This window comes from Nyctibius grandis, chromosome Z, assembly GCF_013368605.1.
Source record: "Nyctibius grandis isolate bNycGra1 chromosome Z, bNycGra1.pri, whole genome shotgun sequence".
Classification (NCBI taxonomy): domain Eukaryota; kingdom Metazoa; phylum Chordata; class Aves; order Nyctibiiformes; family Nyctibiidae; genus Nyctibius; species Nyctibius grandis.
The window spans coordinates 13,522,178-13,547,944 of NC_090695.1; the positions used below are offsets into that span (position 1 = coordinate 13,522,178).

General features: G+C 40.0%; 1 protein-coding gene across 1 annotated transcript; it reads right to left on the reverse strand.

The window, feature by feature from the left end:
- PRKAA1 (protein kinase AMP-activated catalytic subunit alpha 1) lies at positions 1-25,588 on the reverse strand. Its single transcript, XM_068423422.1, has 9 exons — positions 25,439-25,588; positions 18,639-18,780; positions 15,896-15,989; positions 14,017-14,161; positions 12,091-12,178; positions 10,983-11,207; positions 6,103-6,589; positions 5,570-5,696; positions 1-3,214 (listed from the first exon to the last, which is right to left on the reverse strand). The coding sequence occupies exons 1-9, from the start codon at positions 25,566-25,568 to the stop codon at positions 2,970-2,972; spliced, it is 1,683 nt and encodes a 560-aa protein (XP_068279523.1). The 5' UTR covers positions 25,569-25,588; the 3' UTR covers positions 1-2,969.
- Between the last annotated feature and the right edge of the window lie 179 nt (positions 25,589-25,767).

Consider the following 25,767-nt stretch of genomic DNA (forward strand, 5'->3'; position numbering starts at 1 on the left):
TGGTTCAGTATTTCATGTTTACTTAAAGTTTTGAAAGTTTAAAAAGTTACACAGTTATAAACAAGCATTTTTGCCATTCAGCTTTGTCAAAAGAAATTAACATAGGAAGCAGGCACATCTTTGTTAAAGAACAGGAATTCATATCTTGCAATGGTAATCAACTGGTAAAATAAAATTTGTTTCCAAGTTCGTATTAAACACTCATATCAAGACAAACATGAAAGGTTTGGTTTTTTTTTTTTTTTTTAAATACTGCACTGCCAAGATGAATTTTTATCCATTACCTAGTGACTTATATTGCACATGGACAATCAGGTTCATCCATGTTTTTGAAAAAATTACAATACAAAGGCAAGCTATTTCAGTGTACTCCAACAGGAGCAAGCTTGGGAATATAGAGTAACATACTTGACCAATTTGTGTATTTGCATAAGCTGCCTCCTTACAACCCTGGCAGCTTTCTTAGCGAAGTTTTGTTTCGCAGCTTATTGGCAGATACTAGTGCGATGCTAAAAAATGGTCTGCAAGACCAGTAGGAACATGTGAAGAAAGCCATTTCAACAGCAAGATCTACAAAGCACAGGAAAGTCATGCAACAGACAAAACTGGGTTCAACTAGGCTGTCAGTCCCCCTTTCTCCCTCCCCCACCCCCTATAAAAATCTCAGTTCAATCAGAAAACTTTTGGCATCAAAACTGATTTATCATACCAATAAAATTTACTTTATTTAAAGCTACACATACAGTACACTTCTGTCAGAAACTTACTTTAACCTCCAGCTACCAAGACTAAGTAAAAACCATGGTTGTCTTAATGCACAAGAGGGCCAAAAAAGTATATAGAAATCAAAAGCTATTTGCACCTCGACACCTTGCATTTGTGGTCAGCATTACAAGTTTGCAAACCAGGAGCAGATACCATTTGCAAATATTTAGTTTAACATACACAAGAGTGATCCCAAACCAATTCCAGATGAGGAATTACTACAATTAAAAAACCTGTGCGTTTGTTATATTTGTACAAGTGCAATATTTGACAATTTCAAAATAAAAGGGTAACATATATGAACACACTGATTTATCCAGTACATCAGAACCAATTCTTACAAGACTAAAAACAGGACTTAAAAGTATGTTTTGCAGCTGGTCCCTCATGTTGACATCTCAATCTTGGGAGTTTAAACCCAAAGCTTTATCCAAGGAAAATCTTCCACTTTGAGATACTGTAATACAACCTTGCATTACAGGGACCGTGTGTGACACTTGAGGATAAAGAACTGAAGTTGTAACTTGTACCTACATACCAGACAGACCACACAATTGCCCAGTTCAGAACACAGTTACAGCAGTTCTGGGGCTTAAGCAGTTTTATGTTTCTTCAGATTCTGTGCATGTTTTTAACAGATTAATTTCTGGACTTTAGACAGTCAGCCTGGATTAAACTGTTCTTCTACCTGTAGCTAGCCGTTTTCTGTGGATGAAATCTCAAGTCATTGGCAAGAATCCCCATTCATTTTTAGAGTCCAGGTTTCACTGTTCAGAGTAATGCCTTGATTTCCAGTCTCTCCCTGGGAGAGCAACCTTTGAAACTGAGAAGGTCATGAAGTTTATTTTGAAGAGAACATTAGCTCGTGAATGCAAAACAAAACATTTTATGACATACAGTTTGCTGTTTATGTCTACTAGTGCTAGATGAAAATGGAACTGTGGCTAGTTATATACAATATACAAGAGACTAAATGTTTTTCTGCAAGTACTAGCTGTGATTTTAACATAAAAGGTTCATTTTTCTTCCTGAAACCTTGCAAAAACCTTACATGCAGAAGGATTTATGTTATTGGTAACTGCAATCTACCGTTAAAAAGTTTTTGAATATTAGCACTCAAGTTATCATGATCAGTTTTCAATGTTCAACTGAAAAGCTGGAGTATTTGATTTCACAATTAATTTAAATAGCAAAGTTTGCTATAAAGGTGGCCTGGGAATACCTAACCTATATATGCAGTTACAACTGCAAAGTGAATTCTATATACTATACGCTAAGTTAACGTGATAAGCAGCTGTATCAAGGTATTAACATATATTTTAAAAAACTGTCACTTTCAGGTTCTGGAGTAGCATGCAAGAGCCCTTAGGGCTGCATTCTTAACTACATGCACATGTTTCTAAGGAAAAGGATTCTCAGCCTGCAGTGGCAGTGGGGAGCTGCTGTGCTGCTACCACAGTGAGGTATATGCACAGATCAGGAGTTCGCTGACAGTTCTCCTTTGCAGAGCAAGATTTTGTTTTAGCCCATGGGGTGCTAAGTCTTCTCAGCATGACGTCTCTCGCCATTGTTGTGGACTCAATTGCCCTACTCACAGCCCACCCAATTTCATCCTTAGTGCATTACAGAGCACCTACATGCACTTCCAACTGGTTGGACTTGCATGCCTTTAATGAAATTTATCAGTTGTTAAAAGTAGTACATTGTAATGCATTAAACTATTCTTTATCATTTACTATCAAGTAAGGGTTTGTTAGAAAACGTTGATAGTTCTGACCAACTGAGGCACAATTGTAGACGGTGACCAACAAGTCATACTTAGGTCACTGAACTAGTTAAGTGTACATTTACTTACACTGCATCAGATCTACGTAATTACCAGTGAAAAAACCAAGAAGCTCCAGCTAACTTAAATGTTATATGCAGCCTAATGTTCTCTCAATGTAAAATGTTATGAATGCTGCCCCAAAGGCATGTGATTTCCTGTACCTATATTATGCTATTGGACAGCAGACAATCAGAATTCACTCCTGCTTCAAAATAATTACGTTAGCTGCCCATAATCATTTCAATCCCTGTGCAAATTGCATTCTGTGGCTAGCTTTTTCAGCGCCTTAGTTAATTTAACTTGATTATAACTGGAAGCATCTGACTATGATTTAGGCATGCTTATTGCTGTAAAAGAAATAAGCCCATCTTCAAAATTATTGCGCAAGTATTTTAATAAGATTTGCACACATCTCAAAAAATTCTATTGTATGACTCCCTGGTCTTGGAGTTAAGTCAACTGTAGAAGAGTCAAGCGAAGAGCTCACGGATGAGGTAAGGGATGTATCTGCAGATTTTACTGGCGCATCAGCATCTGTATCTTTTTGACAGGATCTATAGTTGCTCACAGATCCTGATCTCTGTGGAGTTGCAGTCCCAGACTTTGCTTCAGTAATTTCATCTGCAGGGCAAGGGGAGCAAGGAGGAAAATTAGTCATCAGTATCAAATCAGTTATAGGAAAAGCAAACATGTTCCCCTTCTCACACTTCTGAATCTTGTTTTTTAAATCTTAATACATAAAGAGCTTTTGCAAACTGTATATAGCTGACAAAAAAATAAAAGCTTATATGTATAGTAACACAGAAGCAAATGACCACGTACAAATTACTCCTGTGCTCTGAACTGTGCTCCAGAACCGTTTAGATCTAGTTTAGACTAGCACTTGCTATATTTTTAATGAATGAATTTCAGCAGCTAATAGTTCAATTTAGTTTACTGAAACTTAAAACAAAACCAGGATAGCATCATAAGGTTAAGTCCAACAACAGTTTCAAGATTTTGTAGATGCTTTTTGCTAGCATCTACTTTATTTTTATTTTATTTCTGTTTTCTTTATATTTGGTTATACTTTGTTATTATTTGTATTTTTATTATAATACATTAATTGCTAGCATCTACATTAATTTATCGTTCACTTTTGGAAGTTTTTCCCCTTAAAATGTTGTACATTTGGACTGCAGCAGCTCAAGTTTACTTCTAAGATGGAAGTATTTCCTCCTCATACTGAAGGTAACGTTCTGCTGAAGTATCTCTATTCTTACTTTAAATACTGAACATCAGTTTGACTCACATCTGGCACCAGAAAAGTTATTTCCAGGAGAAATTAGTGAACACAGGAGAGACTGCCTTTTCACATCAAAGCTACTTTAAACTACAGTTTGGTAAAAGGAATAGAGAACAGTTAGCTGTGGCGGAGGGAAAGGGAAGTCAAATCAGCTTCACTATTGGAAGAGAGAAGGCAAATCCATGCCCTTGGGTTTTATTTCCTCAAGAGTTGAAGCCAGGACTGCAGCAGGCTGCCCTCCCCAGGCTGCACGGCTCTAAGCAGTCATCTCCGCTGCAACAGGGAGGACATTTGTCCTATATTGCAGTAGGTCAGTACAGGAAAGTGGTTAGTCCCCTGTATCACGTACCACTTCATTTAAGCAAGCACCTGCATTGTCAGAAAAAAACAAGGCAGTAACTGCACTGTCAAGTCAGATCAAACTGTCATGAGACACAGCCTTAGCCACCCTATACTGTAATCCTTTTTCCACACCACGTTTTCCTGTAGGCATGTCATCTACACCATTGGCTGCAGGTAATTCTGCTTTACTGTACTATGCCCATAAAGAAGCATTGTGGACAGTCTTTAGTAGCAACTCCATTCATTTTCAGGAAGGTATCCAACTGGGATTTGTAAGGTATGTTACTGTCACTCCATGAAATAGATCTTTCTACAGGTTAGCCCAACTGCTTTCAAGACTTCAGTTACTTCACACACACAATTCCTAACTCAAATTTCATCTACTACCAGCATTGGTGGGTTGACTCTGCCTGGCAGCTAATACCTCAGCGCAATGGGGAAGAGAACCGGAAGGGCAAAGTGAGAAAATTCATGGGTAGAGATAAACACAGTTAGTAAGAGGAAGAAAAAAGGAAAGAAAAGGAAAAAAAAAAAAAGCGATACAAAGGCAACCACTCACCACCTCTCCAAAGCAGACTGATGCGCAGCCAGTCTCAAGGCTACCTTCACCAAACCCCCATCCCCTCAGTTTCTTTGCTTAGCATAACATCATACAGCATGGAACACCCCTTTGTCAACATGAGTCAAGTTGTGTCCCCTCCCAACTTCTTGCTCACCCTCAGCCTACTCATTGTATGCAACAGAGTGTGCAAAAAAGACAGACCAGATACTATGCAAGTACTGCTCAGCAACAGCCAGAACACTGCTGTGTTATCAAGTGTTTTAGTCACAGATCCAAAACACAGCACCATATAGGCTGATGTGAAGAAAATGAACTCCATCTCAGATAGACCCAGTACAGCAATGTACAGTCCAAATCAAATTTAAATGCCTAGGTGCCAAGCTTTATCTTCACTAGGAAATGTTGTTCACATGCTTACTTCAGATCTAAATAGATGTTTAACTTTGGGGGTAAGGGTCCAAAGGCAGTTTATGTTGACCCAAATCTCACTTCCCACAGCCCTGTCCCTTTTTGCACGAGTGGTATTAGTGCTCGCGCAGACACAAAATGGAGCAGTTCAGGAGTTGATACAGCTAAAAAGCTATTATTTAAGGGATGAAGCATCTAACTATCTGACCACAGGAACACTAGACGAGGAAGGAATAAAGAAACAGAAATACAGATCTAGACTGGCTTAAACTGATAAAATGCAACACCTACTTCACTTCTAAACAAGTAAATTAAGACATGTTTGCATTTAGAATTATTTCCTGTACAACTCCATTAACTTATGTAAGTCTTCACATACCATCAATGCTACGAAAGTCCAGTAAGTATGTTCTGCTATCCACCTGATACAACTGTAGGCTCATTTTGGAGTACGCACTTGTTACTGGGTTCTTTCTTCGAACACGTAGATAGTATGGATTTACAACCTAGTACAAAAGACATTTGAGTTAGTTACCAGCACTGCTTGAGAAGCACTGCATATGTTTTTTACCATTTCAACCCACTGGTATTAAGTTATTTCAGGCTTACCTGTTGGAGGTGTTTTGTTTGGGTTTTTTTTGTTTTGTTTTGTTTTGTTTTTTAAAGCCAACAGAAGCACATTCCCACAGCCCCAACAGAAAAGTTAGACCAGTTAGCAAGACTTTTTTTCCTGTCAGCATGAATAGCCTCCCCCAAAACCCTTCCTGCATAGAAAGAACAAGCAGTCAGCACAGGCACACGAGGTTATTTTCCAGCGCAGGAGAACATAGTTTCAGACTTCTAGCCTATGTAACTACACAGCTCAAACAAAAATTTACTGTTGTCAGCTGTAAAGATCCTTTATTCTTTTACCTTCCATTCATAATCCAGTTGTTTAATTGCTCGACAAACTTCTGCCATGATATCATTTGGTCGACTCTGACTCCTTATTCCCAAGTGCCACTTAGCTCTTCTTACACCTTGGTGTTTTGACTTCTGTGGATTCAGCTCATCAAGAGTATGGCGAGGACGTGGTGCTTCAGCTACTAAGAATGGCACTCTTTCAGGATGAGGGCGAGACAGATGGTGATCATCAAGAAAAGAATCCGGTGGGCTTGTAGCCAAGTAGAAGTCTTTGGCCTCATTCATTATTCTTCTATTATCTATAATGAGGTGATAAGCAACCGCTAAAGGGTCCTGATGATTTCGGCTGTATAGACAACTTAGCACTTCCTCTTCGGTGCATTCAAACTTCTCACACACTTCTTTTAAGGCTTCATCATCAATCATAGTAGAGCTATATGATGGGTCTTCAGGAAACAAGTATTTGGGAAGGTCCTGCTTAAACCATTCATGTTCCCTAGATTTAAAAATAAACAAAGTCTGAGTATATGTATGTAAACCAAACCTTTTTAGTATTAAATTCTTTAAAAAAATAAAGTTTTAGTCTGTACAAAAAGAATCACAGTTGTCAGTTCAAGTCCGCTTCTGTGCGGCGCAGACAATGAAGCAGTATGTAATGGAAAGTAATCCCCTCCTTCACAATATTTTGCTAGATCTTTTGCAGGAGACTGGAAAAAATCCTCTTTCCTATAAGTGTTCCAACTACCTGAGCTCCAAAAACATCTCTGTATAACTCAACCAGCTTTTTATATAAATGTTGTATTTTTTACTGCCACTATGTTAGTTTTGAGGTATTTTCAACTGAAATTCTTATACTACCCACTTGAGTTTTCTCTCCCTAAGTACACACATAAACAATACATTACATTAAAGTCACACGCTCCCCACCCCAAACAAGGTGCCTATCATTTTTTCATTCAGAACACCAACAGCTGTCTCTTCAAGACTTAAAGAGTTGAGGGAAGCTATGGCAGCATCAATCTGTACCTCTTTACTACTGTATCCGTGGGCTGGTATCCATAAGAGGGAAAAGGAAAGATATAAAAACAACCAAATACTTACACTGCCCAATCGTGCAGAAATAATAAGATTGGCTTGTGTGCCTAGAACAAGCTGCTTAACTAGCCAAAGTGTATAGCATTACATTAATTTTGAAAGCATTCTAGCCTATAGCATAAAGACTTGCTACACGTTTAAGAGCAGTTATATGGATGCCATGATTTAACCCCATCCAGCAACTAAGCACCACACAGCTGCTTGCTCACTCCCCGTGGTCAGATGGGAGGAAGAATCAGAAGGGTAAAAGCAAGAAAGAAACTTGTGAGCTTCTCCACAGCCGAGATGCAGGCCCATACGGAGGAAGTGAGATTCTCTTCAAATTCTCAGAGTTGGCAGGCCAATCCATCCACAGCTGGTGCCTCCATGTCTGTCCAGCTCATTATCACCAGGGTGTTGGTGTATGACATCAGTGCACTTCACACAAACTTTTGCCACATGGTCTGCGTGCACCAGATTTCATTCAGGACTTTGGATACCTGGCTGTCATCCAGATTGCTATAGATCACCTCCACCATGGCTAAGTCCCTCAGATACTGGATACCGTCCTCAGTGGTGGTCCATTTGCTTAGAGAATTTGCAAGATCTTTCTTGAAGGGATACCCTTCCTTCACACTCAACAGGAGTTGTGTCCAAAGACTGAGGACTCCTGCCCCTTTTACAATCCCTTTGTCAATGGCCTTATCCCTAGCAAGGGATCCCAGCTGCCAGGCTTCCTTACCCTCTAATTTCTGACCATTGGCCCCAACATCCCAGCATCAGAGTAACCCAGCTGAAAATTTGCTCGCCTGGCTGACAGCTGAAATATCTCACAGCTCACCTAGGGACATGGATTGGGTGGTTGCTGTCATATTTACGATTTCTGTGCCTTCCTCCTCTCATTCTTGAGACTGCTCTGCTGCAGAACAGGCTGCCTCTTCTGATTCTCTCTCCTGCTGCCTCTTAGGAGAAGCTTCTTCATCCCTTACTAAAGAAGCTGACCTCTGCTTCGATTGTTTCTTTCTATCAGAGGCAACTGATAGAGTTGAAGGCTGGGTCTCTGGCTTAGCCACAGTGTCTGTTGGTATCTGAAAACCCAGATCCAGAGACCCCCCTCTTCTCCTTGAGGGTGTTGAATAGTATTAAGCAGTGTTCGGTAGGTGCAGGCCAGGCCCCGGCACAGTGCGGTAAGTTGTGCCTCTTTGGAATAGCCAGGGCATCTTTTTTCCAAACACTATCACTTCATCAGGATCCCACACTTGTTCAGGAGTGAAGTCCCAGACTATCAGAAGTGACAAGCTTTCTAAATACCCACCCATATTCTCCCACATACCTTGCCACCCATAACCACACTGCCATGGGGCCTGGGTGATCCTAAGTAGCTTGCTAACCTTAGAAAAACCTGAAACAATATTCCTAAGAAATACCAGCACAAGTATTTTGATTACGCGAGGATGTTCAAGATACTGAAGAGCTATTGTAACGAGGGAGAAAACATCACAAAAGGTGGTGGTGAAGGTGCCACTCTGTATTTCCTCCACAAAAAAACCTCTCAGATGAAGAACCGTAATTGTTAATTGTCTCCATGGGATGGGACCCAAAGTACAGTAACAGCTTCAGTACATAGCCCAAATACCAGATGAAGCTCAAGGCCAGTGTTTTAATAACAAATCTCCCAGGCAAGACATCACTAAGCCCCTACAGAGCACAGCAAACTGAAAAGCCAAAACCAGTCTTTAACATGTACGGCAAAAAAGGGAACATGGCATAGACCAGATAAACTAATATGGGGAATAGCTAAATCAACTGTTAACAGATATAATAATTATAAATTCCGTCTAATACAATCTGGTCAAATCTGTTACTATCTCAAACTCTTCAAGCCCCACGTTGGGCACCAAAAGGGACTGTTGCAGTTTAACCCCAGCCAGCAGCTAAGCACACACAGCCACTTGTTCACTCCCTGCAGTGGGATGGGGGGGGGTGGAGAATGGGATGGGTAAAAGTGAGAAAAACTTGTGGTTGAGATAAAGACAGTTCAATAATTAGAAAGATTTTTTTTTTTTAATTGTAAGTAAGAGAAAAAAAAAAAAACAGAGAGAGGGAGGAAAACAAAACCCAAGAAAAACAAGCAATGTAAATGAAAACAATTGCTTACCATCAGCAGCAGCCCACCCCTGCCAACCTCCCTCCCTGTTTTATTGCTGAACATGCTGTCATACAGTATGGAGTATCTCTTTAGTCAGCTGGGGTCAGCTGTCCCAACTGTGTCCCCTCCCAACATTTTGTGCACCCCCAGCCTCCTCACTGGCATGGCAGTGTGAGGGGCAGAAGAGCCCTTGACTCTGTGTCAGGACTGCTCAGCACTAATGAAAACATCCATGTGTTATCAACACTATTTTCAGTACAAATTCGAAACACAACCCTATACAAGCTACTATGAAGAAATTTAACACTATCCCAGCCAAAACCAGTACAATGTACCAAGCTCTAGCCAGTTGATCCGGAGAACATGCCTCAGCACAAATGTGCTGAGTGGAACACATTTTCATCAGAAACAACCAGTTAATCTGGAACCAGAAAAAGCTTTTCCTATACCACCACAAAGCACAGCCACAGCTGTATAACTGAACCCAGAGGAATATTTTGGTTTTATTCATTGCAGTGGGCCTCCCTCCTTGCATGCACACACACAGTCCCCCAGAACGATTAAAGTATTTAAAGGACAGAGTTTAATTGAACTATGAAGTGACATGTCTTACGGCTAACAGGACAGAACTGTTTAGGATTCAAAATCCATCCATGCTCTGTAACCAACATTTTTCAACATCTTTTTCACACCACTTCTCTTCCAGACTTATTTAACGTGACTGAGATAAGATAAATTCCTATCCACTGAAATTTTACAATGTTTAGTTCTCACAGTGCTTTGATTTCTGCAAGAAAGTACTTCCCATTGTAATGAAGCAGCATGGCATAAGTGCGCCACGTTTTTTATTCTACTGAAAGAACATGAATATTGCTGACTTCCTAACTTCCAACCCTAAAAGAAGCAGCATTTTCACTAAGGTAGTATATCAGAGCTCTCTCCTTACAGCTTTTTACAAAGGAAACAGAAAAACCTAACTAAGCTGCTGCATGAACAGCTGTATCAGCTATCAATTTTTTTTTTTATTTGACCCACTGCATACTTGTCAAAAAATTACATTCTCCAGAATCTCCTCTTGGAATCTGGAGCCCTTGATGGCTATCTGTACCTACAAGCTTTAACTTAACAGTATTCAATACAGCAATTATCACTCATACACAAATTCATGCAAGGGTTTTGAAGCTAGAAAGTGCTATCTTGCATGTGGAATATTCAGTCTTAACAGATGATTTTTCAGAGTCTGAAGAAATATGAATAAAAGCAGTAGTTATCAGATTAAAGAACTGTAACTTCCTCTCAGACATTTACAGTACAGAATAGTGGTTCTTAACAGCAAATATTTTTTTTTGCCCAGTGAAGTCAATACAGTGTAGTTTTTCCAAACCATTCTGCAGGTAAACAGCTTTGCTATAGCAGTCTTAAACCTAGAGTTTCTCAGAATTCCTATATCTAATGTATATGATTTGTTTTATAGTGACCTCCAGCAGACACTTCATTGGCCAGTGGAGATCAGAACCATCAGAGCTAAAGCCAAACCACCAGATGCTGAATTTTTCATCTCGGTCTATAAAACAGACAAGCTGTATGAATTATTCCTTTGTTGCACGTATTTGCACTGAGATTATCATTCCAGCATCCTGTGACCAGACATCAATTAGTGTTTTACCTAATATCTCTGATCGTTGCTCTCTTCATTGGATCCACCTGCAGCATGTGCTTCAAGAGACTAATAACAGACGGATTCAGGTACTGAGGAGTATAAAAGATACCATCACATATCTTCTTAAAAAGGGTTGGCACGTGATCATCATCAAATGGAAGCGTTCCACATAACAAAGCATAGAGAATAACCCCACTGCTCCAAATATCTACTTCTGGACCTGCATATAATCTGGAAAAAAGTTAACTATTAGTGATTTTGTTTAATACATTTAAATAAATTTTTTCTCTACTTTCTTACATTGTATCATAGTAATTAAAAGTGTATGAACTTGGGACAACTAATCTGCAAGTACTATACAATTCCACTTCTATGCCATGCCTCCTTTGAACTTTTAGTGTCCTTCCCCTTCAAATATATAACAGGGCATAGGTACGTAGTTTTCCTCTCTATTCTATAACAATAATCCACAAATGCAATTTAAGACAATGGCAAACTGAAAGAAACTTGCACCTACTACTAAGAAAGCCCATGTAACACATTGCACAGATTGCACTAAAACAGTGATAACAAAGCCATCTACGCCCCAAATCTGGGAGGCTGAGAAGTTTAAGACAAGTTCATACAGCAGAATTTGTCATGTATTCTGTGCTAGTGCCTGAATAAAAGAGACATTTGTCTTCCAATCAGCAAGAAGCAATATTACAGTGGGTAGCTGAAAGCAGCAGATTTGACAATCATAGAGTCCAAAAAATGAGAAGTTGCCTTCAGACTGAGTAAATACTCTGCAGCATATATTTCACTGCTACTCAACTTCACAGCAGATTTTGCCTGTAATTCTATCCATCCTCTACTTGCAAGATCTGAGGTGTAAGTGAGATTTTTAAACCAATTCAGGCACACTGTACACACTGGACTTGGGGCATTAGACATCACCTCCACCTTACAGGAACTATTCAAAGCTAGTCCACAGAACCCTTAAACACTCATGAAAAGTTAACAAGACAAAAGTTCAGCAGTTTCTCAACATCAAGTTGTCAATTGCAGTCTTTAGAATCAAGCAGCAAAATGACTTAAGTACATGCACACATGTATCCAACATAAAAGAAACTACCTTCCTGAAATTACTTCTGGTGCAGCATAGTTAGGGGAACCACAGCTTGTTCTTAAAAATTCTCCATCTGACATCATATTTGATAGACCTGGAAGTGTATAAGAGTAACTACTAAAAATTCTGAGAGAAAAATGATTTCAGACTGCATATACCACCTAGAACAAATCACTAGTAATTCAAATTAGAAAATTAACAATTCTGCTAAATAAGCAATGTTGTTTGGAATTACTGAAATTTTTATATAAGCATGCCACATAATCCTCCATTTAGTTTATCAGAAATATGAGTAACATCAATCCATATTGCATACAACCTAGGAATGTTTGAGAACATATTCATTTCACGACAAAAAAAAAAACAGTCCAGTTTGGATTACACAGGCACAACAGAGAATAAAGTTGCTCTAAGGGAGATGGAACAGCATAGCAAGACAGGATTTCGGTCATTAATAAGAAAGTCTCTTAAAAACCATATTTGCTTCTAAATGCCAAAGTGGCAGATGCTACCCCAGAATTGCCTAAAATTCTGTAAGTTATATAGAATAAGTGAACTGAGGAGAGTACACATGACTTCACCACAATATAGACACCCACACTGCTCAGCTGGCTCCTGAATCACTGCAGTTCAGTAGTTTGATTTTAGATATTTTGTTGGTGATTAAAGTGTACTTTAGAACTAAGCCATCTTGATTCATCACCCCTCAGTATAGTCTAATATCAATAAAGAACTACCTCTTCTAGAATAGCTGTGGAAAATATCTTCTAGTTTCCTCAGTGGAGGCTGCATGATCAAGACTACGATAAGGCAGAGAACTCAGTCTCCGAGAAGGAATTATGCCCTTTTACAGGGGCGAGGGGGTAGAGATGAAAGAGTACAGTTTGGCTGGCTTTCACATTCTAATATACAAAAGCTTTTATTAAGCTCTTGTTTAATACACTAGTCATGATTAACTGAGTGCTACAGCTTCGCTGGTACTTAGGTTACAGGAAGCTATTTTTATAAGTTACTGTACTTAATTTCTTCACCAGGTAAGCCACTGCACCCAAAGCATTTTCTACACACAAGAAATCAATACGATTCCAAGTGCCCACATACATGAACACCATACTTCTAAAACATACTTAGAATACTCAGTATTGCCTAGCAGCTTTCATGAAAGCCCTCCAAGTGCTTCACAAGGGCAGGTATTATCTGCTATGTCTACAGAGATATATCATGATGATATAGCAGTATGGATACCTTACTATGCTTATACGGTCAGGTTTCCTGATTCAGATAGTTCCAAGAACTAGATGCGAGTCTTCTCAGCAGCCGTGTCACAAACAGCTAGTATAAACAATTAAGCTTTCTGAGTAGTTAGGCAGGTACACAGCAAAAAGCACAGGAGTTTGTAATATTACTTGTTCTTATTTTACCTTTTTTGCTTTAATTACATTTTTTCAAATCACATCTTCAGAGTTTTTAAAGTGAATTTAGAGTAGTTTAATAGGAGGAGTAGTGTATTTTACTATACCAATGTGGTTCTTAAACATGATGGGCTGCCTTTCCACTGTACTTCCAAGAGAGCTAAGCGTCTACATTGTACAGATGGTGAAAGAGGCAGTAGGAGTGAATTTTGAAGTGGGAAGTTCAGGAATTAAGTCTATTTAGCATTTCAGAGAAAATATTGTTAAGCAAAAGCAAACAAGTCAGTTCACAATTTCATCCAGTAACAGAAAATACCTGAAAAGAAAGCTTGAGAGGAAAACAAGTTCTACACATGTGCAAGAACATAATGTTGTTTTACATTCATACTCTTCAGGTTCTTGCATTGTGTCCCACCACCAGGATACTTCAGTATACACGTTTTGTTAAATATTTCCCATAGTAATTAACAGGATCAAATAACACCAGAAATGTGATCAGATATAAAACAGCAATGCTTACCAAAGTCAGCTATTTTGGCGTTCATGTGTGCATCAAGCAGCACATTTTCAGGCTTCAGATCTCTATGTACTACCATATGCCTGTGACAGTAATCCACGCCAGAAAGGATTTGCTGGAACAGACGTCTGCTTTCCTTCTCATCAAGCTAAGACAGACAAAGGTTTTAAACAATTATGAGACAGTGGAAGATAACTTGGTTTTTATTTATATGAATTAAAGGAAATTTTCCCATGACCTAACGTTATTGTTTATAGTTTTGATATTTTATACAGCAGATTATCAGAATTTGTAGCAGAAAGCTGCATAACTTACATCATTTTGTTAGTACCACAGCTCTAAAATGACTAAAACAAAACATACCCAGCGACTCAAAGTCACTGAAATTTCTCAGTCACACTTTTGAAATTGGTTAAGTAGATGTTACATACTCAGTAACCAGAAACATGAGCACCCAAACATTGACTTAGTCTACTTGGAATATCAATGAATTTTGACATTTAAGCACAGCATGAGATTTAAGTTGACAAAAGCTGCTGACATGCAGCACAGAAGTGATGACTTTTAGATGCTATTTACGCTTCTAGCAGCTAGCCCCAAACAGCAGACTTAGCTGGGCATTTCCTACGAGCATGCCCTGATCCATGTCAAAGTTTGTTCTAACAACTAACTAGAAGTATCCGGGCTATCTAGATGGTTTGCCAAAAGTGACTTCAGAGCTTTCACAAAAGCTGTTCTATTAGTATAAGAGGGTAATAAGGGCACAATGGTAGCTTTCCAATAATGTGTTATTCTGAAGAAATAGTTTTCAGCTACTCCAGCTGGATACATATCCATACAGTTTGTACACAGTAATTGTAAATTAACATATCAGTATCAGCAGAGAGGAAAAATGCTATGACAAAGTCATACATAAAGATCTGAAACACATTAACATATAACCATTTTTACTTTCAGAACAATATGTATTCATAAAGTATACTTTAATTGCTAACACCAAAATTAATGCTGAACACATAAACAAATCCTCATTTAACAGAGTGCGATCGGTATCCCCTGCTCCTGGCCCCGGTAATGTGGTTAGCATAAACAACGCCATTTCATGAGGCAAGCAGCTGTACTGTGACTCAGCGAGTCACATATTCATGCCCTTTCCCTCATTATCAGGCCCTGAAGTTCCTGTGAACCGAGCAGACAAACCAAACAGATTTCTTCTTCCCCTCCCTACCAGCCTCAAGGTTCCGGGGCACAAGGCTGATTACCCCCTTCCTTACCGGCCATGAAGGTCCCAGGCACCCAAACAGCCAGGAGTTGTTGATGACCCCATCACACAACAGGGAATCGAAACAGCACACAGAGCACCATCCGTAAAATCAAGCAGTTACAAGACCCAACCAAGGAATGTGGACCAGAACTGCTGCTGGACAGTGAGACCCGTGACCTCCCGGTGACCAGCGACACCTCCACCATCCTCAGCTTCCTCCAAGGATTGAGTGACTTGCGTTCTTTCACACGATTTTCGAGTCTAGACTATGATTGTTATATTAATACAGCAAACCATGTATTAAGACTTGACCCAATCTGCAGAGGGTCTAGGAGATTAGAAATCACAAATTAAGCTGTATTAAAAATTCTGTATTACACTACTTATAAATTGTACTACATGGATTCTGCATGTAGAATGCTGTGCCACTCCAATCATAAATTCTGTGCTACACTAATCATAACATCCTGTTAAGAAAATAAAGCTTTAATTATATCATTATGCCAAGGATCCCCAAAAAGAACCTCTCTGTCCCCTCAGTGTCAGGTGACACAGGAATGTTGCAAAAGCAGTAACAGAATGCAAGTCAATGATTTGTAGAGTTGGATTACTTCTTACCCTTCCATTTTTACAGATATAATCAAACAGTTCTCCTCCTGAAACATATTCCATCACCATGAAAATGTCAGTTGGTGTACTGATGACCTGGTACCTGATAAGAGAAGGTATCTGTTAGTCTACGCACTCAGTGAAAGATGCCAGTTACATTTAGTTAAAACCAAAGTTGTGCAGAGTCAGATAAAAGTATACTTTAAAATATTTGTCAGCCAACTTACAGCCACTGGAATTACAATATTTTTCAGAAGCTATTTCCTCTCCTTTCATTATGTGATGCCATCATCACCATGATTAGCAAGAATTTGTATTCCCCACCAGGAATATCAGTCTCTGTACTGTCAGAGGACTAAGCTTAGTCCAAATGATTTCTATGAAACTATGTACAGTGCTGCCTCGCAGACAGCTTGGTGCAGGAAGGAATTCAAAAGGACTTTGCCAGTGTCTCAAAAATATGCAATTGGATGAAAATGAATGTTTCAAGGTACTACACTTAAGCATGCAAATATCCGAATTGTAATAAATAACTGAATTCACACACACGCTACAGAACTGCAGCATTATTCAAAATGTCGATTCCAAGACAAAGGGGAAAAGAGATGTGCTTCAGCTTACTGAGACAAGTTATTCTTGAACTACACAGACAGCAATGAGTTCAGACTACCCAGATGAAGGTGTGTGCATATAAGCGCATGTATCTATTTTATCAGCTTAGTATTATAGTGTAACATTTCAATAACCTCAATACCCTTCTGATGCAGTTATGAACATGAGATTTTCAAAGTTAGTTTTACGTAAAATCTTGTAGTCCAGAATGCTTTACCTTTACCAATTTTCTCTCTAATACCTTGGTTGACAGTACCTCATGTACTTAAGTATCAACAACATTCTGAAGCCATGGCTAAGACACTACTACAGAAATAGTATTTTAATCCTTTTAATCCAAAAGTTGCAGCTGTGCTTCTCTATAGTCAGCTCATTTTTCTGGTTACAGAAAAAGAGGATGAGGAATAGTTACATACCTGTAATATAAATAAGGTTATCAAACCGCACAGCATATATGACCAGAATACAAAAAGAGACAATTTTATGTTGGAAAACAAGATGCATTCTATTGCTAGGCGTCAAAAACCACAAGAGGTGATGCTCCAAAGTTTTTTTATTTAAAGCATTATATAGAATGAAAATCTTATTGAGACAGTCTTGCAATTTTATGTACTGCTAAAGCCATGTATGAAATTTTTCATAAAGCCTGGCAATGTTTCAAATTAGACATTGTCTAATTTGTAATATTAAGCTGAAGAAATCTGTTCACCCTTATCCAAAATATCTTGAGCTGCTATCTAGCAGTTCCCCAGTCCAATTCCTAATAGCATGAGCAGCATGATCCTAAGTAACCAGCAAGTCTACCTGCACAGAAGTATCAAATATATCTCAAATGCTATTCACACACAGGCTAATAATCTCTCTGCTTTAGAAATGCAGGCTGACGAACTGAAAAGTCGGGGATCCATCAATTTTTCCATCATCTCCTATATCTTGTCCCTTTCCTCCACATGCACAAGAAAAACTTCTCCCCATAATTCCCTGAGAAAGAAACTGTCATCTGAAACCTGTTAAGCTGACTTAACAGTTTAGCAGCACCAGAAGTACACACTCCCGTTCCACCCCCTCATCTCAGTTAGTACACTGACACTTCCTATTTTGTTTTGGCTATAGGTATGTCCTTTGGACTCATTCATGAACTCTAACTGGCAGCACTAGCAATTTTGCAGCCAGACAAATTAGCTCAACAGTCTTCTGAAAACTAACCCACTGAAGAATTTAGTGAGTTGATCTTACACAATCCAATTCAGTTTCAGTTTAAGAGCTGTTGCCAAATTAAAGGGAGTGTATAGGGATGGCATCTGTCAGTGGCAGCAAGGTCTTAAGACTGCCAATAAGAAAAATTAACAGCAACACCATAATTAAGACAGTGAAAGTCACCCACGCTCTGGAGGTGTAGGAAATAAAAGAAAAAAAAAATACATTTATAATTTATTTCCTCAGACCACACATAAGGCGTCTACTCTGGGATATATTTAATTGTACTCTGAAATCCACTGATCAACTGATAATCAACTAACAAATGTAAACAGGCACACTGTAAATACCATATTTAGACAAGTGGTAGCAGCTATATTGAAGAGTTCTGAAATATCAATCACATTTAACAAACTGCACATCCTTAATTCAGAAAAATCTCACAGAGCACCACCTACATCGGAAAACCATAGATCACTAACCAGCACATCACTAAAAACGTATTTTGAGTATGAAAACACAATAAACTTACTACAGAAATGCCCTTTACAATCTTGTTCTTAATAACTCATTTTCTACGCAGAAAAAAGATCAAATATAACCAGAAAAAGAAAACAGAAGTAGCAGCTAAAACCAGAGATGGATGCTACTGGGAAGTATCTATCATGCCATTACCTTTTATATACCTGTCCAAAGAACTTGTAAGCAGGGATCTAATGGAAGCTCTCTGGCCTGCAGAGAGGATCAGTTTTGTGAAAACACATTACAGAGAACACTGGAAATGGCTGCATACTTGGAAGCTGGTTACTTTCCTGACAAGATACTGCTAGTAGTATTGCCCTTTAAACATGTTTCAGATGACTGAGAGGGGAAAAAAAAAAAAAAAAAAAAAAAAAGAGAGATTACTGCTTAAATACACTTCATTATAGCAAGCGAAACTTACAGCTTAATTATATGAGGATGCCTGAAGAGTTTGAGGTTCTGAATCTCCCTGCGGATTTTTCCTACAACATCAAGGCTGCGAATCTTCTGTCGATTCAGGATCTTCACTGCAACTTTATGCCCAGTTAACTCATGTTTGCCAACTGCAAGGAACAAGAAAGTATTTAGTCAGGGTTTTCATTTGCTCCATAAAGACATTAATTTGTCCATTTTGACTGTAGCCAAGAAATACAAGTTAAGATGCTAGAATTCCACATATCCTCATTATCTTTGGGGAGGTTGAAAACCAGACAGCAGGTCATTTCTTCTCCCACTTCTCGCACAACTCTATCATTAGAAGATGAATGGGATACATAGGAAAAATCTTAAACCTAACCCTCAGAAGTCTTGCAGCATGACTATATTTTTGCACTGTTGCAAACAAAGCAAGCATATCCTAAAACACTGCCAAACTTGCCAGTCAGGGAAACCATGTTCTCTCTTTGTGTAAGTCACTCCAAGCTTTTGCCTCACTTGGTAACCCAATCAGACATTCTCCTGCAGCTCTTCCACCTTAACTGCAAGGATTACTCCTACTAAAGAAATTGCTGCTATCCTTCCCTCAAGAAGCCTGTTTCAGCTATTACTCTGAATTACCACTAAGAGTATCTTATCAGTTTACTTGAAAAATAATTATTTATCTACCCTTGGAGCAGTCTGACCCTATATAGGCTCCACACTCTGTGCAGTAAACACCAGAGCTTTATTCTATGAAATAAGTGGCAAAAGCTAAGGAAATGCACAAAATAAAATCCAATAGTACCTACAAGAAGCAATGCAAACATGTAACCTCATACACTCCTCAGCTTCTTTCCTACTTCTAGGAGAGTTTCATTTTTCTTTCAACAGAGGAACTCAAAAGTGTAAAATATTTCCTAGACAGTTACCCCTCTAAGTCCTTAATTTTGCAGGTGCTATTGGAAGTAGCCACAACAAAGTTCCTAAGAATATTTTTCTTAAACCCACAGATAAACCACAGAAGGTATCTCTTCCACTAAAAGGCCTCCCTATCTGCATTGTTTTCTGCATGCCGTGATTATAACTACATCACTTTAATTCGCCACCCCGATTCCTACTTTTTGAAGATAAGTAGATTCCAGGGACACCTGCACGGTTCATCCTTGTCCACTTGAATGGACATTGCTAACAGACCTGTGCTGAACACATTACTCTTTCACCTCTCCTCACTCGAGAATTCAACTAAATCCCAGGCTTCAAGCTTTATTTAAATATATCCATGGGAAGCTGTGATAAACAGCAGTGATCCAGAAAAATCTTTCTGCATTCAACAGATAATTTGGATAGAATTAGCAAACATCTATCAATCTGTAAATCTCGTTCCCAATGCAAAACTTCCCTACTGCCCTTTGCCTCTATACTGAGCTAAAAACCAACACAGGTGAGAAGAAATTCTTAGCTGAGAGACAGAGATAATAAGCATCTGAGTGATTATTCTACAATAAAAATATAGCCACTGTGTAAAATAAAGCAGTTTGTCTAAATTCCTGTAGGGAAGTAACTAAGTAGTGGATAACCCAAGACCCTGAACCATCACAATGCAGCAGTGAGATGCCTTCTGCACCGCAGAATACAGAAAGGCTCTGACTGCAAGGTGAAAAAACACATCCCCTCATTCAGAGGAGCCACTACCTAAAAATGGCCACAACAACCAAAACACTGGACAGGCACATCTGCACTGATGAGGAATGCAGGACAAAGCCCACATCCATCACAAGTTCTAGACAGACCACAAAGCACTGGTAGGCGAGTACCTAGGTAATATGATTTTACAGTTCTATGAGAATTATTTGCTTTCAACCAGATCTACAACTAAAGCAATCACATCCTCTTTGTTTCCTTCAGTTCAAATGTGATTGACATTTTAAAGGAACACAACGAATTATATCACCTATGTTCAAACCCTAAGGAGTAACAAATCATTAACATAAAACATCAGAAAAGCAACTATTTCATTTGAATTACAAAGTCTTTGCCTATCAATAATGTGAACTGAAGTAAGCCAGAAATATTTGAAAAAAATATCTTTAATCAGTAAGTTAAAATTTAACATTAATTTTGGTTAGTAAGAAAGAGCTTCTTAGAAACTAACCAAAAATCAGTTGGACACATGAATTTGCATCTTCCTTTGCTTTACAAAGTACATTTAAGAAGGTGTTTAATTTAGAAAGTAGCATATGTATTTGAGCAATTCTACAGCTTAGCATGTAAATACTCAATTCTGACATGCATTGTTATAAAGCCCCATTTATCAGACAGTTTCACTTCTGATTTCTCAGTCAACCTTAGACAAAAACTAGAATTTCATTAGAACTCAGAAAGCCATTAGAAAGTGATGTATTAGCTACAACAATCTATGTTCAATATGCAAGGCACATAAGAAAAGAGTTCCACAAAACACATTTTTCATTCAAAGTAATTAAACAGTAACATTTGCAGCTGACTGAAACCAATTCTAGCTGTCACAGCCTTCAGGATTGTCGCCTCAAGCCTTTATTTTATTCATTGACTGGGAGAAAACAAGATTTTCTGCTTCTTCAACTCTTGTTTGCCAACTTTGAATAAATTATTGTGATGAAAACACACTGTGGTTTTGTGAAGGTGCGAAAAGATCCCAAAAGGCCTGTCCATTTGCTTAAGACATTTCAAATTGTATCGCTATTTTCTTCAGTAATTGTTGCCTCCCTTTCTTAATTCAATTTACGATTATAACAAAATGTAGCTTTTTAAGATATTAGCTTCCAACAGCCATCTACTTCATCAAACAAAACTGTTTTCTTGGATACAGTTCAAGGTACCTGTTACCAGTAAAACAGCAGACACTAACTGGTAACAGACTGCTGACTACTTTTCAATTCAGCATAAAGACAGAGCTGAAAGCAAGACCTCAGATGATAACATCATGTAGAAAAGTAAGCAGCCCATGTTATCTTTCCAAAAGCTACTTTGCATTACCTCTTGACCGAGGTTTTACCTATAAAAGAGAAGGCCCACAAATTAGAAGTAATCAAAGTATACTTATGTTAGTTACCCTAATCCTCAACTAGCTATCAGTCCTTCAAAAGAATCACTGCAAAAAGAAGTTCACTTTACAGGCCTGGTATTTCCTTATATTTCTTTATTCTCTGATAAAACCAATTACCTTCAAGCCTCACTATGGCTATGCATAGCACCAAGATTTCCAAGACAGTGACACAGTCCCAAAGCAGCAGTGACTTCTTTTACCTACTGAAGTGCTGGAGCAACAGCCTCTAAACTCAGTTCAGCAGGTCTTCAGTTGGAAAAGAAAAATGATTACGAGGCCATCCAGAGTAAATACAACATTCTTATGAAATACAGGTACCAGTCATGAAGTTTGTAGAAAAAAAGCTGAACAAGCGTGTGTAGTATTTAATGAAACATTTTGCAATAGGCCAAAAAGCCAACTCGAGGCTCAGAGGAAAGCAGTCTTTAAAAGTATGAGCTAAACAAATGTTTTCACTAGCATAAAAAAACCCACATGAGTTAATGCTGTGCAAAGGCATACTGCTGCACAGTGTTAGCAAACTGATCTTCATTGTCCATTTCCAGATCTCCTACCGCCTTTACCAAGAAAACCAGGCATTTTAACCTAGTTCTACAAACTGGAACAATTATTAATATTTACAACCTTAAGCAGTATCCCTCATTTTCTCAGTACAAATCACTGGACACCTGACCATTCTTCCTTTTATGAAAGCTAACTTCATTTCAAAAAATATCTGGAAATAAACGTTTGCATTTGGTTTCAACAGGGGAAAAAAAAAAATTAAAAATCGACAAAAATAGAGATAGATGTTTTACACTGAATCCTGGTAAAGTTTAAATAAAATGTGACTCACATAATTGATTTAGGTTCAGTACTCTCTTGTACCCCACAGCTTTTCACTTCTAGACATTTTAGATTTACCTACATATTGGCTACAAACAGCTGTGTCCTCCATGACTGTCCATCTGAGGCATAGCCAAGTGAACTGAGTCAGTCAGTAGTTAATTCAGGCGAGTACAGCCCGATGAACAGTTAAAATAGGAAAAACATCCCATCAGTAAGAGTTATCTGTGAGGGTAAGAGTGTAAGCAGCAGAGTGAATTCATCTGACAGCTACCTTGACAGCAGGAGACCTTTAACAATTACTAGACTAATGCACTGGTTTTCTGGTTCAATCTTTTAAGGCTGCCACCGCTATTAAAATTAAAGATTCACTTTCAAGAAGCCATATGCCTGACCCCCTACATCATGCAAGCTCAAGGAAAACCCTAACTGAATTTTAAAAATTAATGTATTTGTTACAGTTTTTCACTTTATTGTCAATTGATGAAACCATATCAGAGTCACCAGAGAAGGAAAATTATGAGGATTACAGGAAAACAATCACAGATCTGGTATTAAATGAAGAAAAACTGTGCTCAAGAGGAAAACCAGTGCATCACAGATAAAATACGTCCTTTATTAAGTACAGCTAAAGCAGGACAAAACTAACACACTACAGCATCTAGGGACAAGAGAAAAAAAAACCCTTAAAACAATTTGTATACTGAAACAGAGCATTAGTCCATGAACACTAACACTTGCTTCCAGATCCTAAGTAAATTCCCAAGCCACTTAAGGAAGCCTTAATTCAGTCTGACGAATGATGCTGCATTTCACCACAAGGTGATTTCTCCCCCATCCTTAACAAAACATATGTGCATATCTGCACGTGTGTACTCTTCACACAATCAATAGTTACAAAGCAGCCTAAAAGAACACCTAACATCAATCAAACAGAGGCAGACAGAGGGGTATTATGGAAATAGAGTGATAATAAAACTGGGAACTATTTTTTTTTCCAATTAAGTGTTCCAAGCTAACTGTATTTCATGAAATATTAATAGGAGTGACATTCAATAATACATTAAAATTATAACAGTAGCTCCATAAATTGACCGTCTTTCAAGGTTTCAACTTCGGATGCTTTTTTTCCAATACAGATGAGAACCGCAGCAGTAGCACAACAGCGCTCTCTGACATTTAATAGCATATTAGAACATATATGGGTACAGCAACCTTAGTTTTGTGCAGTGCACTGGGGAACAAATAAGAAGCCACATCTTTAACTCCTCTCCTCAACCATGTAGTCCCTCCACGAGGAAAGAGAATCTGATGCCTGTCTTCTGCCTTATCTCATTTCCTCTCTATTTAAGGAGGTGCTAAGGGCCCAAGGAGAGTACTCCAGCCGTCAGCTGGGGGTCACTGCTCACCAGTGGCTGGGGGTGTCACTTCATAAGCCTGCCTTGAAAAAAGGAGACTCGAAGGGCTCTACTCTCGAAATATTTTACACTGCTTTCCTAGATATTCTGTTCTCTATACATTAGTAATTTCTTCAGAACAAGCCAATAGTTAAAAGAGCTTGTGCAGAGAACTTACCTTTTTTCAGTGTAGAAAAATAGTTCCTATTGTATCTTGTTGAAAGCCAGCTGGCACACTAGATACAACAGGATAAACTGTGGTTTTTTACAGGTTATAATCATAAGCAATCCATTAGGTTAACCATAAAAAACTTGAAGAATGCAACCACAATCTAGTCTAACTTATTTGTGAAAGGATGTTTTAAATTTGCATACCCCAATATTTGAACAACTCTCACAAAAAAACCCCACAGCAGGAACCGTGTAAGCTAATGCACTGCTTTGCCACCTGTGGTAGATGGCATCAAGGGAAAGATTAATTTCTGTTTTATTTCTACTAGGCTTCAAATTTCCAGCATGGCATCTGCACCCCTACCGGGAAAAGTTTTTAAAGTCTGAGCTGAAGAAAACTTTGATAAGCACTGGTCAACTAGATTTAGCATAAAGTCTTTCCATATCCCTGTGTCAGATGTGTTGCCAGTTAATCGAATAACCCCCGACTCGTCTTTTTATGCTTATTTCTCCCTTTGTAGAGTGAGAAAATCCTCCTTGCACGGGCATCAAGTGTTAATACTTGTGCAGCAAAATGCAACGCACAAGACAGCTCAAGAATTAAGACTCCCTACTTTCACTACATAGCCGGTCCTTTTTAAATTGATGCAGCATCATTAGCTTCCAGTTATTACTTCCGTCAACACGGAAGAGAAAGCTGCTTCTCCCCCAGCCATCACGTCCCGCCCCCGGCGAGTCAGCGCACACAGCTCCTCCTTCCGAGCAGGTTCACCGGGTGCTGCTTCCACAACACTCCACTGGGCCGGCGGCCCCCGCCCCGCAGCCACCGCCGCTGCCGGCCTGCAGCCGCTGCCCCCCCGCCCCGCAGCCACCGCCACCGTCGGACCGCGCTGCCAGCGCCGCCGCAGCCCAGTGACTCACCCGGCCCGGCGTGAACGGCCGGGCAGCGCCCAGCAGCTCAGGTTTCCCGGCGTCGGCCCCGGCGAAGCTCAACCCGCCGCAGCGCTCTGGGCGGGAGGCGGAGCGGGGCCGAGCCCGGCCTGGGGCGGCGGCGGCCTGGGCCCCTACACGCCCCCTCGGACCTGCACACGCCCCCGCGGGCCTGCACACTCTTCCCCCCGGGCCCTCTCACACGCCCCCCCCCCCCCCGGCCAGGCCTGTAACCCAGCCCCAGTGAACCGGCCGCCGTACGGGCCAGGCCTGTAACCGACTGCCGTGAGGTGACCGCAGGCGGCAGCGGCAGGAGAGATCCCGCTGCACAGCCCGGCGCGCTGCCCCCCGCTCCCTGCAGCCCGGCTAGGCCGGGCGCCGCTGCCCGCCACTCACCCTTGACTTTGCCGAAGGTGCCGACGCCGAGCGTGTCGCCCAGGATGTAGTGCCCGATCTTCACCCGCCCGTGCTCGTGCTTCTGTTTATCCGCCGCCGCCATCTTGAGCCAAGGGCCGAGTCTGCGCATAGTGCCCGCCCGCGCCGGGACGGGCCGGAGCGCCGGCGGGGGAGGAGCAACCACACAGCGCCCGCCTGCACCGAAACCCGGAAGAGGAACGCCGCACTTTACTGCCTTCCCGCCCTCCCCGGGGAGAAACCATTGCGGTTCGCGGGGGGAGGCCCGGGGGTGCGGCTTCCGCCGGCGGGGCGAGGCGGCGGTGTGGGAG

Bases quoted from the DNA above. Each gene is read 5' to 3' on its own strand.
- PRKAA1 (XM_068423422.1), bottom strand. From the start codon at position 25,568: ATGCGCAGACTCGGCCCTTGGCTCAAGATGGCGGCGGCGGATAAACAG. The intron at 12,179-14,016 runs GTAAGCATTGCT...ATACACTTCCAG, and splicing joins CGCCAAAATAGCTGACTTTG to GTCTATCAAATATGATGTCA. The intron at 11,208-12,090 runs GTAGTTTCTTTT...ACTTTTTTCCAG, and splicing joins CCAGAAGTAATTTCAGGAAG to ATTATATGCAGGTCCAGAAG.